Genomic DNA, 15909 nt, shown 5'->3' with positions numbered 1-15909 from the left:
CACCCTTCTTTGACAGATTTTTGACTTTTTGACTTTGTTTATATACCTGGTGATTTGTATCCTATCAGACCTGCCCCAGTTTTTTAATCTGAACTATACTCTGCTCCTCTAAAAGACTCTTGGACTTAGAAGCCCATTCATGATTTGGAAGAATAAATATCTTCAGATGGAGATTCTACCACCATTTCTCTATATTTTCCAAACCACCCTGATAGTGTTCCTGCACTTGCTCTAGAGGTGGTGATGCTTTATAGTGGCCCTTCCAGAAAGCTTTTATTACATTTATCTAGCGTTTCACCTTGCCCATGTCTCCAGAGGTCAATACTGTCCCTCTTTAAATCTAGAGGAGGTGCAGGAGCCCCAATCTGTATCCGTCTTCAACACACTGGTAAACTGCTTCCACAATCACTCTTCCAAACAGTGGGTTCAAATAGAACAAGCCTTCACTCCTTGTAATCTCCAAGCTCTCCCTTTGGTCGAACAGAACCATCAGAATAGACTACCCTCCCTTCCTATCCTCACATATCATCTCCCCACCCATTGGTACAGACTAATCCCTAAACTACGTAATTCCCAAGTTTCAGTTGTGAAATATATCTTTGAGTTTTGGGGAGGTAGCGCTTCATCCTTCTTTACTTACATATATTACAAAAAGTTTATGGTTGAACTAGATGGTGGACTTGTGTCTTTTTTTAACCTGACTATGTAACTATGTAACTATTGGGATGCCTGCCTTTACATCCACATGAACTTTAATGACATCCTAGTCTTTGTCCGTAGGGTTCAATATTGTGTTGGCCAACCCTTGGCTATAACAGCTTCAACTCTTTTGGGAAGGCTGTCCACAAGGTTTAGGAGTGTGTCTGTGGGAATGTTTGACCATTCTTCCAGAAGCAAATGTGAGGTCAGGCACTGATGATGGAGAGAACCCAAAGGTGTTCTATTGTGTTGAGTTCAGGACTCTGGGCAGTCAAGTTCCTCCATACCCAAACTCGCTCATTTATGTCTTTATGGGCCTTGCTTTGTGCACTGGCAGATATTCATGTTGGAACAGGAAGGGACCATCCCCAAACTGTTCCCACAAATTTGGGAACATGAAATTGTCCAAAATGTCTTGGTATGCTGATGCCTTAAGAGTTCCCTTCACTGGCACTAAGGGGCCAAGCCCAACCCCTGAAAAGCAACTCCGCACCATAATACCCCCTCCACCAAATGATTTTGACCAGTGCACAAAGCAAGGTCCATAAAGACGTGGGTGAGCAAGTTTATGGTGGAGGAACTTGACTGGCCTGCACAGAGTCCTGATCGGAACCCAATAGAACACCTTTCGGATGAATTAGAGGTGAGACTGCGAGCCAGGCCTTCTCGTCCAACATCAGTGCCTGACCTCACAAATGCGCTTCTGGAAGAATGGTCAAACATTCCCATAGACACACTCCTAAACCTTGTGGACAACCTTCTCAGAAGAGTTGAAGCTGTTATAGGTGGAAAGGGTGGGCCAACTCAATATTGAGGGTGCTGCATTCACACCTGAGCGTAGCGTTTTCAAGCATTTTTTGCGCCTTTTTTACCGCGATTTGCAGCGTTTTTTACTGCGATTTGCAGCGTTTTTTACCACGTTTTGCCGCGAATTTGTGCAGGGCAAAAGGTCACCAATGTTAAAAGAAGAAAAACGCCCAAATAAGCCCGATTTGCGCAACAAAAAAGGGTCCAGAACTTATTTTAGCTTCAGGTGTAGGGCTTCAGGTGACTTGGAGTGGAGATGTGAACCATCTCCATTGAGAATAATGGATTTTTTCCCCACCAGCGTTTTGTAGCTTCAGGCGTCAAGCTACAAAACGCTCAGGTGTGAATGGGGTCTAAAGGCAGATTTCCCAATACTTTTGGTAATATAGTGTATGTCTGACGTTTACAACCACTTTAAGGTAAGATGTGGCAAGGATCTTCTGTACATCTGTCAGTTTGCTGGATGAAAACAGATTACAAGTTTGAGGGCAACCTTTTAGAAAATACGGTTGGGTATTAAAGTGTTCATATTTAATTTTGAGAATATGCTGGAATTTGTATTTGTCATCTGGCACTTTATAAGTAGCACAACACTTGACATAATTTCACTCAATAAAAGAACACACACATATTTTATATTATTTACTGTATTACAGTCATATTAATATCAAATGGATCACTCTGCCATCTGCAAATTGGCAAAAAATAATATAATCCATCACATTTTAGTCTACGTCGCGCATCCTGACAGTTAAATAAGAGTGACACGCTCCATGTTTCAGGGCCCAAAAGAAATCCTTGTGGGTGATGTTCGTTGACATGTTCAAAATAGATTGTCCTCGGAAAGGCTGACAGTAATTTTCCACGTCACCAAACACACACTTGAACTCTACAGGTGCTGTACACACCGCAGTACGCAGACTGCCCTAGGCTTACTAGAAATGGGGCAGGTCCTCCTTTTCGTCGTAGTGAACATCTGTCATTTATCCAGTTCTTGCGCTGTCCTTTAATACGTAAGTCACTGAGATACTTTATCCTAAAGAGCTTAGAATGAGCTAATTTCCCTTCGGCTAATTAGCACTGATGTCTTTAATTGGATGTTTATGTAAACACGGGCTCAGTGAGTCAATCCAAAACTTACAAATGAAAATAAGTTGAAGAATCTGGTGTCCAAAAGTGGGCAATCATACTACGACGACCATTACAGCTTTGTACAATGTCTCAATGATCAGAGTAGAGTTTTTAATTTGATGCACCCCCCAAAACTATTTTTATTGTGCCACCATAGACTTTTGTGGCTGCACACATTTAAATATATAAATACGTGTATTCTATATGTGGTGAGATGTCATAGTCTTAATAGATCCCTGAAGAAAAACATGTAAAAATGGAACAAGGGACAGTTTGCTGCCCTAAAATCCTATCTTTCTAGGCAGCCATGTTGCTTTTCCACATAGTAGGAATGGGAACAGTCACATGTATGCTATGGAAACAGAAATAAACAATAAAGTCTGATAAAAAATAGTTGGGTTGAATATTTTTAACTTTTTTCCATTTTTTTTTTTTTTTACCAATGCAACACAACTGTTTTATGAATAATAAATAATTACAAACAAGGCTCTGAAACTGGCAAGTAACACTGAATCAGTTTAAATGATTTACCAGCATAAGAACAAACAGTTGATTCTTACTTTCTGATAGCCAGTTTCAAAAGAAATGATACACATAAACAAAAGCCAAATAAACAATCCTTTCTAGGTCATGATAGTTGCAACTCTTTTAAAATGTATTTACAGTCAGGGCAACTGTAGTGAACTTTTTATTGGATAGGACAGGTACCTCGAGGCAGTGCTGGGACAAGATCATCCAGTGCCCAGGGCAAAGATTCCAAATTGTGCCCCCCCCCCCCCGCTGCATTATGTACAAGCTTATAAGGAGGAGGTGGAAAGAGAGCACAGCCTACACCTCCTCTCGGCTCTCTCCTCCTCTCCTTGCTGCTTTCAGCGCTGGGATGACAGCAGTAGTAATGCCGCTGTCAGTATCCATTCAGTCTTAACGTAGAAGGAACTTGCGGCACCCCCATCCCTACAATACATGCTGAGCCCAGGGCAGCCGTCCCTTTTGCCCACCCTTTGTCCCAGCCCTGCCCCAGGTGCCTTCTTAGCTAACCTTTAGAGGGGCTAGGTGGCTCAAAAACTTGTGGTGCTTTAATATAGAAATAATGATTTCCGCTAGGGTGGTTGTCCTTGTCTATAGTCTCAGGGCAACTGTGGAAAACTTTTTATTGGATAGTAGAATAGTGTTCCTCTAGGTACTTTCCTAAAATGTTGAAGAAGTGCCAGATGGCTCAAAAACTTGTGCTCTAATATGGCAATAATAACTTCAGCAAGGGGGCTTGTCATCATCTATAGTCAGGTCAACTTTCTATTGAACAGAAGGTAGATGGATAGGTACTTCTAAGTACTTTTTTAAAAATTTTAAGAGGGACCAGAAAGCTCAAAAACTTTTGGTTAATATGCAAATAAATAATGACTTCAGCTAGGGTGCTTGGACATTCCCCTCTTGTATCGCACATCTAACAGTTGGTCAGTGAAGCCATCCAACACAATGAGGGGCTGTTGCGGAAGCATGGCAAGAACGAAGGTTGGGGTTAAGCACCACCTTCCTGGTTGAAGCCTTTATTGTAAAATTAGAGCTTTCTAGAGCTACCCAACCCAGAGGAGGCTATTTTAGGTTCACTGTTTATAAGCATAGATTTTAAAATATATCTAAACCTAAAAACTAAAATTAGATATATAGCAGCTTGCCAGCTCTTTGGGGGGGCTGTTTTCCTTTATTTTCCTGGTGATCTTGCCAGTAGGACACTTCTTGCCCTAGGTTGGCCAAGTTCATCCTACCACTGTATTTATAGAGGTGCATTGTCACCCTAGGCTGCTCGCTCATGATTTAAACCACAGAACATCTCCCCCTCTCTTCATCTCTAAGTGGGTGTATTTCTGTAGTTGAACTGTTGTAGGTGTACTGTTGAAGGTGAACTGGGCAGAGGTTTCAGAGCATCACAGGCAGACAGCACAGAATGTTATCAGCTCTCTGGGCTCTGGGTTTATGGCAGGAATCAGGATCAGTATATATATATATATATATATATAATTTATTTATTTATATTCTTTTTTTTTTTTGGTACTTATCAAATGGATATAACAAACCACTTTCAATGGTATAGTTAAAAGACCAAAAATTGACCAATAAAATAAATTAATTGCTAAGGTTTATGTTCACCTTAGAATTTAAGACCCCAATAAATCTATAGCATTGCACAATTCTTTCAACAAGTTGGTAACATTCTGTGGTTTGGCCACATACACTCTACAATCTGATATTACTATATGTTATGAGTTTGTTTGTATAAAGATCTAGGTCTATTGCAAGTGGCAACTTTGCATTTCCTAAATTTAGAATTAAAGACTAAGAAAACTGGAATGTAAGACAGGAAAGATTGTAATGTGTGTGGCTAGAAAAGGATATTTTTTACATTTACCATTACATGACAGTAGAGAGTACTCTATTTGTGATGTTTCTCCATGCAAGGACAATGGGAATTCAATTATTATGTCCCAAGAGCATTATATATCATGTTCATTCTAGTATTTCCAATATGGAATCACATATATAGGTGTCCAAGAATCATGACAAATTATTGGGCCTGGTAAAATTACACACTCTCATGTGAGGTAACATAAAAAATCATGCACCTCTTTCCTAGGGGTACGAGGAATGCCCTCTTTGTACAAGTTACCTACCTCTGTATAAATTAGCATGAAGGTTATTTCAGATTGAAGTCAGATTATTTGTTGAATAAGCTGTGATAGGCCACTGTTAGTTTTGGGATAGTTCAAGATGCTCTGATTTCAGCTGTGCTTGGCACATAAAGTTCAAGTCTCAGAAGTTCATGGTCTTTTGAGTCTTAGAGGCCACCTTAAAAGTTTGGTCCAAACTTTACTCTTTAGATGGTTTGCCAAGGCTTGCCCATAGACTGAATGTGTTCCTTTGCTTTCATCCTGAGGGCTGCTATACTGGTGTTCCTTGGGTCTATCTCTTCCAGAGGGTACTTGTCTACAAAGTTGGTGCCACACTGGTAAGGAGGTGGTGGACCCATGGATCCCAACGGTTGAAGAGCATGGCCAACAGGAGTGGTGTTCATGAATGGTGGTGGAGTGTAACTGCCAGGGAGGCTCTGTGGAGTGGTGACAAAGCCTGGCAGAGATTGCAGGGCAGTAGTGTTGGACATGGGTGGAGAAAGCCAGGAATCAAGCTGAAGATTGCTACTGATAGTGCTCATGGCAGGCGGTTGTGGCGATCGGTTAAAAGAAAGGATTGGGGAGTCTTGAAGTTTCATGGAAGTCACTTCAAGTTTCTCTTGTCGCCTCCATTTAGCTCTCCTATTCTGAAACCACACCTGTGAAAATAAAGATTATTCATACATCATTCATATTTTCTTATGACATAATACCTATGCTATGTTTTTAAAAATACAAGTTCCAGTATTATCTGCCAACAGCTTATAAAGTTTCCTGCATGTCAACATAACTTTCATTTTCATACATCCCTGATGAAGCTATGGGACCTCATGGCCTATATGACATCAGTTGCAAAGCAAAGTAATGATTTTATCATGCTGTGCCCAGTAACACCAGCTTGTCTTATTTATAGATATAAAGTATAGACCTAGAAGATGCAGAGGGCAGAGCAATTAGAGTTCTGATCTATAAAATATTTAACTTTATGGCCATGTTTTAGCTGTTTTATGACAGATTTTATAAGACTAGATTTCAAATGAATGAATATTTCTTTTAATTTTATCGAAGTATGAAACACAATTTTTTTTTTAACGTTATGACAAAATTATCATATTTCTATGGTAAGATTGTTAGGATAATTCATTAAATTTAAATAAACTGCATGTTGAAAATTGCAAATTGCATTTTTCAGTTTGTTTTTAATACACAGATTGGCATAGTTTCCTAGAGTCAAAAAATCCTTTTAAAATTGAGTTGGATGGTGCAAATTGGCACCATCCAACTCAATTGGCATTAAACAGGAAAGAGTTTAGTTGGTCAGTCTGTCAAGATTTGTAACAACCATGAAGCAGTTGGACCCAACAAGACAACCAATTTACATGTAATTAAAATGGATTATCCACAATTGTGTGTTGATTGACAAAACTGAATGCGCTAACCAATTTACAACTTTAGGGCCATACACATGATCAGAAAATCAGAAGTAAAATTTTGTCCGATGAACGATTGACGGATTTTCTGATTGTTAGTATGGTCCTTTTGACAGCTGATTCTGACTTTTCGGATGGCAAAAACTGGATGTGCATGCTCTAAAAAATGTGTTGTATGTGAACACAATGTCGAATTTTCATTCAATTAAGTTTTCTTTGGAGAAAAAAATCGTAAGAGCAAGACTACGCATGCTCAGAAACGAAAGAACACATACAAAACAATCCAACACATTACATCACTTCGGAAGTTGAATTTTGTCGTACAAGAATTTTCGGATGTTACATAACCTCTTTACTTTCAATATCAGACTAGCAGCATACAAAAAATGGACAGAAGTTCGTCCGATAATCAAATTTTGTGTACCTATCTTTCCTGTGTGTGGCCAACTTTAGAAACTGACTAATCAGTGAAGTCAGTGTGGTTGATTTGCTAATGTTAGTGAATAAGGCAAATATGTGATCATTTAGAATACCCAATCATGTCTAAGGAAAAAAAAAAACACTGAATTTTTGCTAACACATGATTGGCTGTTCACCCTATATGATGATACATTTGTCCCATTTGCAGTAAACTGATTGTTTAGCCCCTAAACAGCCAAATCTTGCAGCTCAGTTCAACAGGGACTAAATAAATCAAGGACCACGTCTTCAAATCCAGGGTTGTCCCTAAAGAAAGGATGGGGTGATTATACAATTTACAAAACTCCTGGTATTACAATCTGCAGTATGCCTACCAGAGGTATGAAAATTGTGTAAAATGTTATATTCTTTGTTAATCATGGAAACCAATAAGATTCCTTCATTTATTATAAAACCAAAACTTTAAAAATGACAGTTGCTACTGGCAACAGAAAGTTTTTCATTTAGCACACATCAGGTCTTAAGAGGTTATTCCTCCAAACCCCCAAAAAGATAACTGTAGCATTGCTGGGATTTGCAGCTCTGCTACTCCACAGAATTGCCAATAAGATCTCTTGAACAAAAGTGCCAACCAATGTTGAAAAAATAAAATATTATATTATATATGTGTGTGCGTATCTTATCAGAAAAGTGAAGTGAGCTTAGAAGAGGTAGGGCTGTGATTAATTTAAATATCCAATCATCGGCAATTAAATTGAAAAATATATATATTCTTTTATTTTCCTTGCATATGATTAATTTTTTGAAGTGAACACACCTTTGCCTTATCTACTAACTAAACTCTCCCATTTATCAAACCAACCTCCCTGTTTAATCTAATTGCTACAAGTCTACAGTATCTGACATTTTGCATTCCTGATAATTTGTCCATAACTGCACATTTCCCAATTACACTTCAGATGCCCAATGTCAATGAGAAATGATCTTTATGTTATGTTAATACTATTATCACTATTAATTTTAGCATTTTGTTTTGCATTTGCTGAGATGGGACCCTGAGCAACATTCATACAGGTCTCACTTGTCTTCTAGAATCTTGTGTATTGTGTCCATGTCTCTCCATTTACTACATTGTTTACATGTCTGGGTGCCCCCCATCCTGTACTATAAATCCTACAGCTAAGAAATATTGCACTGACTACTATGTGGAAAATGATTTACAGGTATGAAATGTATCATTCTCTGTTTTTGTTTCTTATTATAAAATAACCGAAAAGTTTCTTTTTTTGAAGGTTTGTCTTTAGTGATAATGTTCACATCCAAAATTCTGATACGAAATAAATCACTTTTTTTAGAAGTTATAAATACATTTTTATACAATATTTGTATCGCCTAGAAATGAAGACATTACCACTGACATAAAAACGTAGTGGAATAAAATATAATTTGAGGAGTAAAAAGCAAACTAGAAAAAATTATCGAGTTTAAATTAATGTGTCTAGTTTAAACAACGGATAATTGGTGTAAAATACATAGATTTTATTATACATATTATTAATATTATTATCTTCATTAGCAGCAAAAGGATGTTGTTGTTGTTATTATTACTGTTATCATAATAACAAGGATGGTATTATTATTATTAATAATAATAATAATAATCATAATAATAATAATAATAATAATATATAATGTATTGATAGGTAGTTTATGTAATAAATTAAATAAGAATTATTGTTAGCGTAAAAAAAATGCCAGTTTCCTTCGCAGAAAAATACTGACATGAGAACTGTGGGTCATGTATATGAATTTATACGAAGGGATCACATCCCCCTTTTCAATCAGCTCTTCTCAAAGGAAAATAAATTCGTTTAGGTAATCTTCATTTATAATTAAGGGACGTAATGCCCCTTATTCATTTATTTTGGTTGTTATCTAAATTCCACGCGTTGTAGTTTATTTTCTCAGTACTGTATTACTTCCTCTTTTAGAGCCACTGTGGAACTACAAGTCCCAGCAGGTCCTTCCAGATAGAATCCTGAGGACACACTGGCCAATCGCTGAGGCTTCCAGTAACATCTTGCAATGAAGAAAAGGCCCTTAAAGTGTCTTTGCAACTTTGTTGCAATCTACATACATCGTTCTAGCACAAATCACTCAACAGACCATCTGCCATGCGTAACATTTGTTTTAGGAGTTTTCATGCAGTTTTTTTTTTTTCATCATAGTTTTTGGGTATGAACCTTATTATGTTACTTTATTTTGCTTTAGGATGAATATCAGCTTTAATAGTAAAAATGTGTACATAGAAATGGAAACTTTTTAATTAAGATCAACAACTTATGCTCAAAGTGGAAGGGTCAAATTAAATAGGCTCCTCTAAAAATATAGTAAGGAAGGAAGGGAGGAAAGAAAGAAAGAAATTAGAATGTTTACACATGTAGAAGGATTAAATAAAATAAGCTATTCTAAATAAATATGAAGAAAGAAAGAAAGAAAGAAAGAAAGAAAGAAAGAAAGAAAGAAAGAAAGATAATGTGTATCCAAAGATGTATTAGATCATCCAATATGTTTACTAGTATATTTTCTCACATATTGTTAATTTAGTTTTAATGCATCACTTTAATTCTTATAGCTCAGGGGTTGATTTACTAAAAATGGAGAGTGCAAAACCTGGTGCAGCTGTGCATGGTAGCCAATCAGCTTCTAACTTCTGCTTGTTCAATTAAGCTTTGACAAATAAAAATATTGGAAAGCTGATTGGTTTCTATGCAGAGCTGCACCAGATCTTGCACTCTCCAGCATATGCCTGTGCACACTCTAATCACCCTATGTGGCACAGATTCCCCCTGTTAGACCCCTGGTATTTCAACAAAGCCCCCTAAAGAAGCTCCTAAAAATATTGTAAAAAATAAAACTGTAAAATAATAATAATAATAATAATAATAATAATAATAATAAAACAAAAATACAGACACTGCCCACTGCCCTACTGACACTGCTCTATGGACACTGTCATAATATATACACATGCACACACACATATGGGCTTGAGTTTTGGGGTGCACACCCTAATGCAATAAGCTGTGCACACCTATGCTCTCCGGTATTAGTAAATCAGCCCCCCAGTACTTCCCTGAGGAATCCCCAGCTGGTCATGTTTTCCAGATCTGTTAGCACAATCTTCCCACTGATTACTCAATACAGCTATGCAGCTACCTGGGAGTTCGGAAAACCTGCCCTGCTGGAGTCCCTTAAAGCAGCTCTGCTAAAAGTGAAGGGGGACACTGGGGATGAGGATAGCTGTACCCCTCCTTACCTGCACCCTGACTTCTGGCAGATTGACCTTCATGGCCAGCTCCTCCCGGCTGTACACATCGGGGTAATGGGACTTCTCGAAGGCCCTCTCCAGCTCATGTAGCTGGTAGGTGGTGAAGGTGGTCCGGTTCCTCCGGTGCTTCTTCTTCGGCTGGTCATCATCAGATTTGTCACCGTTACCGGCGGACAGCCCGGGGCTCAGGCACTCGCTTGAGCTCTTACTGCAGTAAGCATCTAGGAATAAAATGATATTCGTGTCAGTGGTTTCATGTAGCGCCAACATATACTGTAGGGGAGTAAAATGAACTACCGGCCCACTCCCCAGGGGACGCACTGCTTGGGTTAGAAGATCGTTTCAATAGTTACTACAACTCATTCTAGTTCTTCAGAGACTAAACACTAATCTTGAAAAGATTACAAACTAATAAAAGACAATATAATACCAAAGAAGACAATATAGCTACATATAGTTAATATATTGTAATGTATATAGCATAGTACAGCATAATTCATCCAACAAATGCTAAATATTGTTCATCAATTATGTATTAATGTATGAGGTTGTTACAATATTTGTAGAACAAGACTTCCCATATTGTATAAATAACAACAAAGTAATACTGTTGCTCATATCAATATAAAAAAAAAAAAAAAAAAAAAAAAAAACAACAAAAAATAATGAGTAAACATAACACACCATACATGATATCAAATAGGATCACTTATATGACATGAAATAACTTTGGCTATAATCTAGGGATTTAATCCTTACTATCTTGAGTTATCTTATATCCTGATATCAGAGTATATAATTATGTACACATATATGCAGCACCTACAGCCACAGTATAATAAATTAGAAAATAATCGGGTGTAATTCCGATTATAAACAATCACTTCAGGAAACTTTTTGGAGAGTTCCTAAAAACTGAACACTCAATGATTATATTTATGTGTTAATGTTTTATGTTTTAAATAGAGAGAACAATAAACAAATCAAGAACAATAGATACAAAAAAAAAAGAGAGAATAATTCAAAGCAGACACTAAAAGAAAAGCTACAATGTATTATCAATTAATCAATAACATGAGTACGATGTAGCATATTATATGTTCAAATAGGATGAGTATCTTCTAATTTATATTTCTAATCGTGGGTCCCTAGAGTATATAACATTACAAAAAAAGTGAAAAAATATATATACACACACACATATATATATATATATATATATATATATATATATATATATATATTTTTTTTTTTTCACTTTTTTTGTAATGTTATATACATATATATAAAAAATACATTATATATATATATATATATATATATATATATATATATAAATAAAGGATTTATATAGCACCAACAGTATGTGTGTGTTTATATAGACATATTATATTATACTGCACCAATAGTTTATATATATATATATATATATATATATATATATATATATATATATATATATATATATATATATATATATATTTTTTTTTTTTTTTTTAAATGACAGTTTTAGTCTAATGAGGTTTGGAAATTAAAATCACGTGGTTTAAATTAAGGATTCTTATTCTTAAAGATTCCTATCTTTGTGTAAAGCTTTATAAAGCTTTATGAACTGAGCCTATTAAAATGAACTTTAGCATGATATGATCAAACTTTCAGCACGTTATTGAAACTATGAGCAGGGTGGGAGTAAATACAAAAGTTACAAAAGTGATACTAACATAACACAAATATTAATAATTAGAAGAAGTCACATTCTTTGTCTTTTTGCCCCTTTTGTAACAGCCTGATAATACATTATGACGATGTAGCATTGTGGTCTATATATAAATAAAGTATTATGTAACATGATAATAGCACCATTGGAAATATGATACAATTGTACACTATGATGTAACCTATTAGTACAATAAGATGATATTATATAATACAGTCTACACTATGAAGTTGGCAGAGACTTACCCCCATAGACATCCTCCTGCCTGTCCTCCAGCTGGTTCTGCTGGGGTTGTATCTCCTCAGCCATTTTGATCAAGCAATGTCTGGAAGCCCTTTTCTCAGCCTCCTTGCCATTCCTGGGACTGCCCTCTGCCTGGAAGGAGCTCAGGATACCGTCCTCTTTGGAAAATCCCAGAATGGCCTCAATGCTGTGAAATCTGGAGGTGTTCCCCACTGGACTCCTGACCAAGTGTCCAGACAGAGAGAAGCTCCCATCAGCCATCAAGGAAGGGCTGTGAAGATGCATTGCTCTTCCCTTGTCCTTTTATCTCCAGGGGGTAAAAAAAAAAAATATGACTTTTCTTGTTCCTTTTCCAAATCAGAGCCCTCTACAAGTCCACTTCTGGGTTTAGGGCCAGTTCCAAGGCAATGACAGGCGAGGCCACCTACAATGAGTTATTTTTTTTTTCTTTTTAAAGAGACAGAATTCTGTCTGGTGCTAAAAATGGGAAACAATGCTTGGGAATTTTCAGATGGGCTCCCTGGCTGAAGAGGCTGCAAATCCCTAAGAAAGGCTGAATCCTCTAAGCCGGCTGTGTGTGTTTGTCAGCTCCTTCTGCCTGAGTTCTTGGTGAGTGTCTGTCCTTGAAGAGCCCAGGATCAGACTCTGACAACCTCTCAGGAAGGAGTGTCTCACAGCCCCAGATTGCACAAGACTTTTAAAGTAATTTTGTTCTTTGTGGCTGAGTCAGCTGCCCCTGCTGTGCCATCCAAAGCTGTCACATCACCATGAAATGAGGCTTTTGTCTTTTTGGGGCCAGTACCTGCATGAGATGATGCTCTTTGAAGCCCCGCCCTAACCCCCCCCCCCCTGTACCTCCCACCCCCCCTTTCCCAGGCCAGCAGAATGAGAGTGCCTAGTTCCTTCTGCCACTCAATCTGTATAACCCCACCAGACAGCTCCTGTCCTGACAGGGTCCGTGTTCATTTAATAGGTGGCCGCTTTGCAGGGTTAGCTAGCTGGGCATTTGCGCTAATTGAGCAGAGCCCACGGGCTGACAGATGTCTCTGGGCAATTATCAAAATGGTTTATCAATTATAAATGGGATTTATTAACATAATCAGATTGAGCCCATAAAACAGCTTGTTTTCACACAGTCTGCTAATAAGGCTGGCAGTTCATTTAGTACATACACTTTAAATGATTCCACTGTTGGCTGGGCATTGGGCTAAACTTCTATGTATTGTTTTCCTAAACTGCTATATTACTACGTATCGTTTGATAATATGTTTTATATTATATATATATATATATATATATATATATATACGATTATTATTATTGTGATTATTATTATTATGATGATGTATTGTTGGGCTAAACTGCTATAAATAATATATATATATATATATATATATATATATATATATATATATATATATATATATATATATATATTATAATAATATAATATTATTGTTGGGCTAAACTGTTATTAACTATATATATATATATATGTATATATATATATATATATATATATACATATATATACACATATATATATACATATATATACACACACATATATATATATATATATATATATATATATATATATATATATATATATATATATATATATACATACATATATCTATATATATATATATATATATATATATATATATATATATATATATATATACTGTTTATAACAGTTTAGTCCAACAATACATAATATTAACTTTATATGTATATGTGCATATATATATATTATTTTATATATGCGTGGCTCTTTATAAACATCTATATTATACACACATATACGGTATGTCCATCTTTCTCTCTCTATATATCTATCTATCTAGCTATCTATATCTATATTATGTAAAGCATACCTTTAACACTAAACTACATATATACAATTATTACTATGTATTGTGGGATAAGCTGCTATAATACTTATTGTTAAATAATATATTTTATATACTATATAATATCAGAAAGCATACCCCTAACAACACTAAAGTATATAACATTATTTTCTGATTTTTAATCAGATCATTTTCTGATCTATCTATCTATCTATCTATCTATCTATCTATCTATCTATCTATCTATCTATCTATCTATCTATCTATCTATCTATCTATCTATCTATCTATCTATCTATCTATCTATCTATCTATCTATCTATCTATCTATCTATCTATCTATTTGGATGTGCTCTTTACTTCCTTGCTGGATCCTGGCTCTGATTGCCCGGGTCTCCTTTGAGAAATAGAGAAGATACCTTCCGCATTTTGGAATACTGAATGTTTTTTTCATATTATGTTATCAGAATGTGGCATTACAGTTTTTAGACTGATTCGTTCTTGTTCTATATTAGTCTGAGATTGGATCCAAAGTGTTCACCCTGGTATATATTACACCCCCCCTTCACATGCTAATCTGTGTGCCCAGAGGTGCCTCTGGTCTATAAGGACCCTAGAAATCACCCCTGGTGTACACAAAGTGATGGAAGGAGATCTCAAGCGTAAAAAAAAGTAATATTCACCCAGGAAACTTCCCTAATAAAATAAGCTTAGTTATTCCCGAATCCCCAACAGTTTACAGCAAGTTCCTCGGAGCTGGCAGAGGGATGTGTGAGAATAGAATGGCATGCTGATTAGAATGAGACACGTATCCAGATATAGATATTGTTAAAGTGATAATAGTAACGAGACAATAGACAACTGAGTCTGGGAGTTGTTCGTTTTAATTATTTTAAATCTATCTAGTTAACAAAAAACTGAAGATCACCTGCAGAAGCAGCAATGGCTTTGGATCTCATGCCAAGCTTTACTAAATTAATGAATGAATGAAGTCGCTTTCACAACACCATTAAAGGTATTCTGTGCACTAACCTCAAACAAGGATACTTCTATTATACATTTGTTTTATAATGAACATGAAGAATGAAGGTAGCAGTGCCAAAGAAATGGAATTACAGGATTGGATGGCTTTTGGACAGTTTATGTAAGGATCATACGTTTGGTAGCTGTTATAGAGTCAATGAAGGGCATGCAGTCAAAGACTCGATAGATGGATGGATGGATCTTTGAAGGACAGATGGATGGACTGGCTGGCCATCAGGAAGATGGCAGGTAGGTGGAAGGATGGAAAGAAGGGATGACAGATAGATGGGTGGGTATGGCATAGATTGCGTAGATAATTGCAATAGTAGACAAATACCCAGGCAAGAGGATAGATAGGTAAAAATAGACAAGGCTGGATAAATAGATAGATAGATAGATAGATAGATAGATAGATAGATAGATAGATAGATAGATAGATAGATAGAAATAGATGAGTTGAAGGGTAGATGGATGCATAGATGGAAAGACAAATGCACAGGCAGAAGGATGGACAAGTAGGAATAGGCAAGGTTGGATGGATAGATAGGTAGATAGATAGATTGATAGACAGATCTAAATATATATA

General features: G+C 36.3%; 1 protein-coding gene across 1 annotated transcript; it reads right to left on the bottom strand.

The window, feature by feature from the left end:
• Positions 1 to 2135: 2135 nt before the first annotated feature.
• On the bottom strand, positions 2136 to 13207 carry RAX (retina and anterior neural fold homeobox). The gene is made up of 3 exons (XM_077462911.1): positions 12447 to 13207; positions 10473 to 10705; positions 2136 to 5962 (listed from the first exon to the last, which is right to left on the bottom strand). The coding sequence occupies exons 1-3, from the start codon at positions 12727 to 12729 to the stop codon at positions 5510 to 5512; spliced, it is 969 nt and encodes a 322-aa protein (XP_077319037.1). The 5' UTR covers positions 12730 to 13207; the 3' UTR covers positions 2136 to 5509.
• Positions 13208 to 15909: the final 2702 nt, after the last annotated feature.

Source organism: Lithobates pipiens, unplaced genomic scaffold, assembly GCF_037356315.1.
Source record: "Lithobates pipiens isolate NorthernLeopardFrog02 unplaced genomic scaffold, aLitPip1_a1.2 Scaffold_3, whole genome shotgun sequence".
NCBI lineage: Eukaryota > Metazoa > Chordata > Amphibia > Anura > Ranidae > Lithobates > Lithobates pipiens.
This window is presented reverse-complemented; position numbering and strand designations above follow the sequence as displayed.

What these genes read in the sequence shown, in the direction of transcription:
- RAX (XM_077462911.1), bottom strand. Translation starts at nt 12,729, where the DNA reads ATGCATCTTCACAGCCCTTCCTTGATGGCTGATGGGAGCTTCTCTCTG. An exon ending in GCAGGAGGATGTCTATGGGG is followed by an intron (nt 10,706 to 12,446) that starts GTAAGTCTCTGC and finishes TTTTATTCCTAG; the next exon opens with ATGCTTACTGCAGTAAGAGC. An exon ending in TGCCAGAAGTCAGGGTGCAG is followed by an intron (nt 5,963 to 10,472) that starts GTAAGGAGGGGT and finishes TTATTTTCACAG; the next exon opens with GTGTGGTTTCAGAATAGGAG.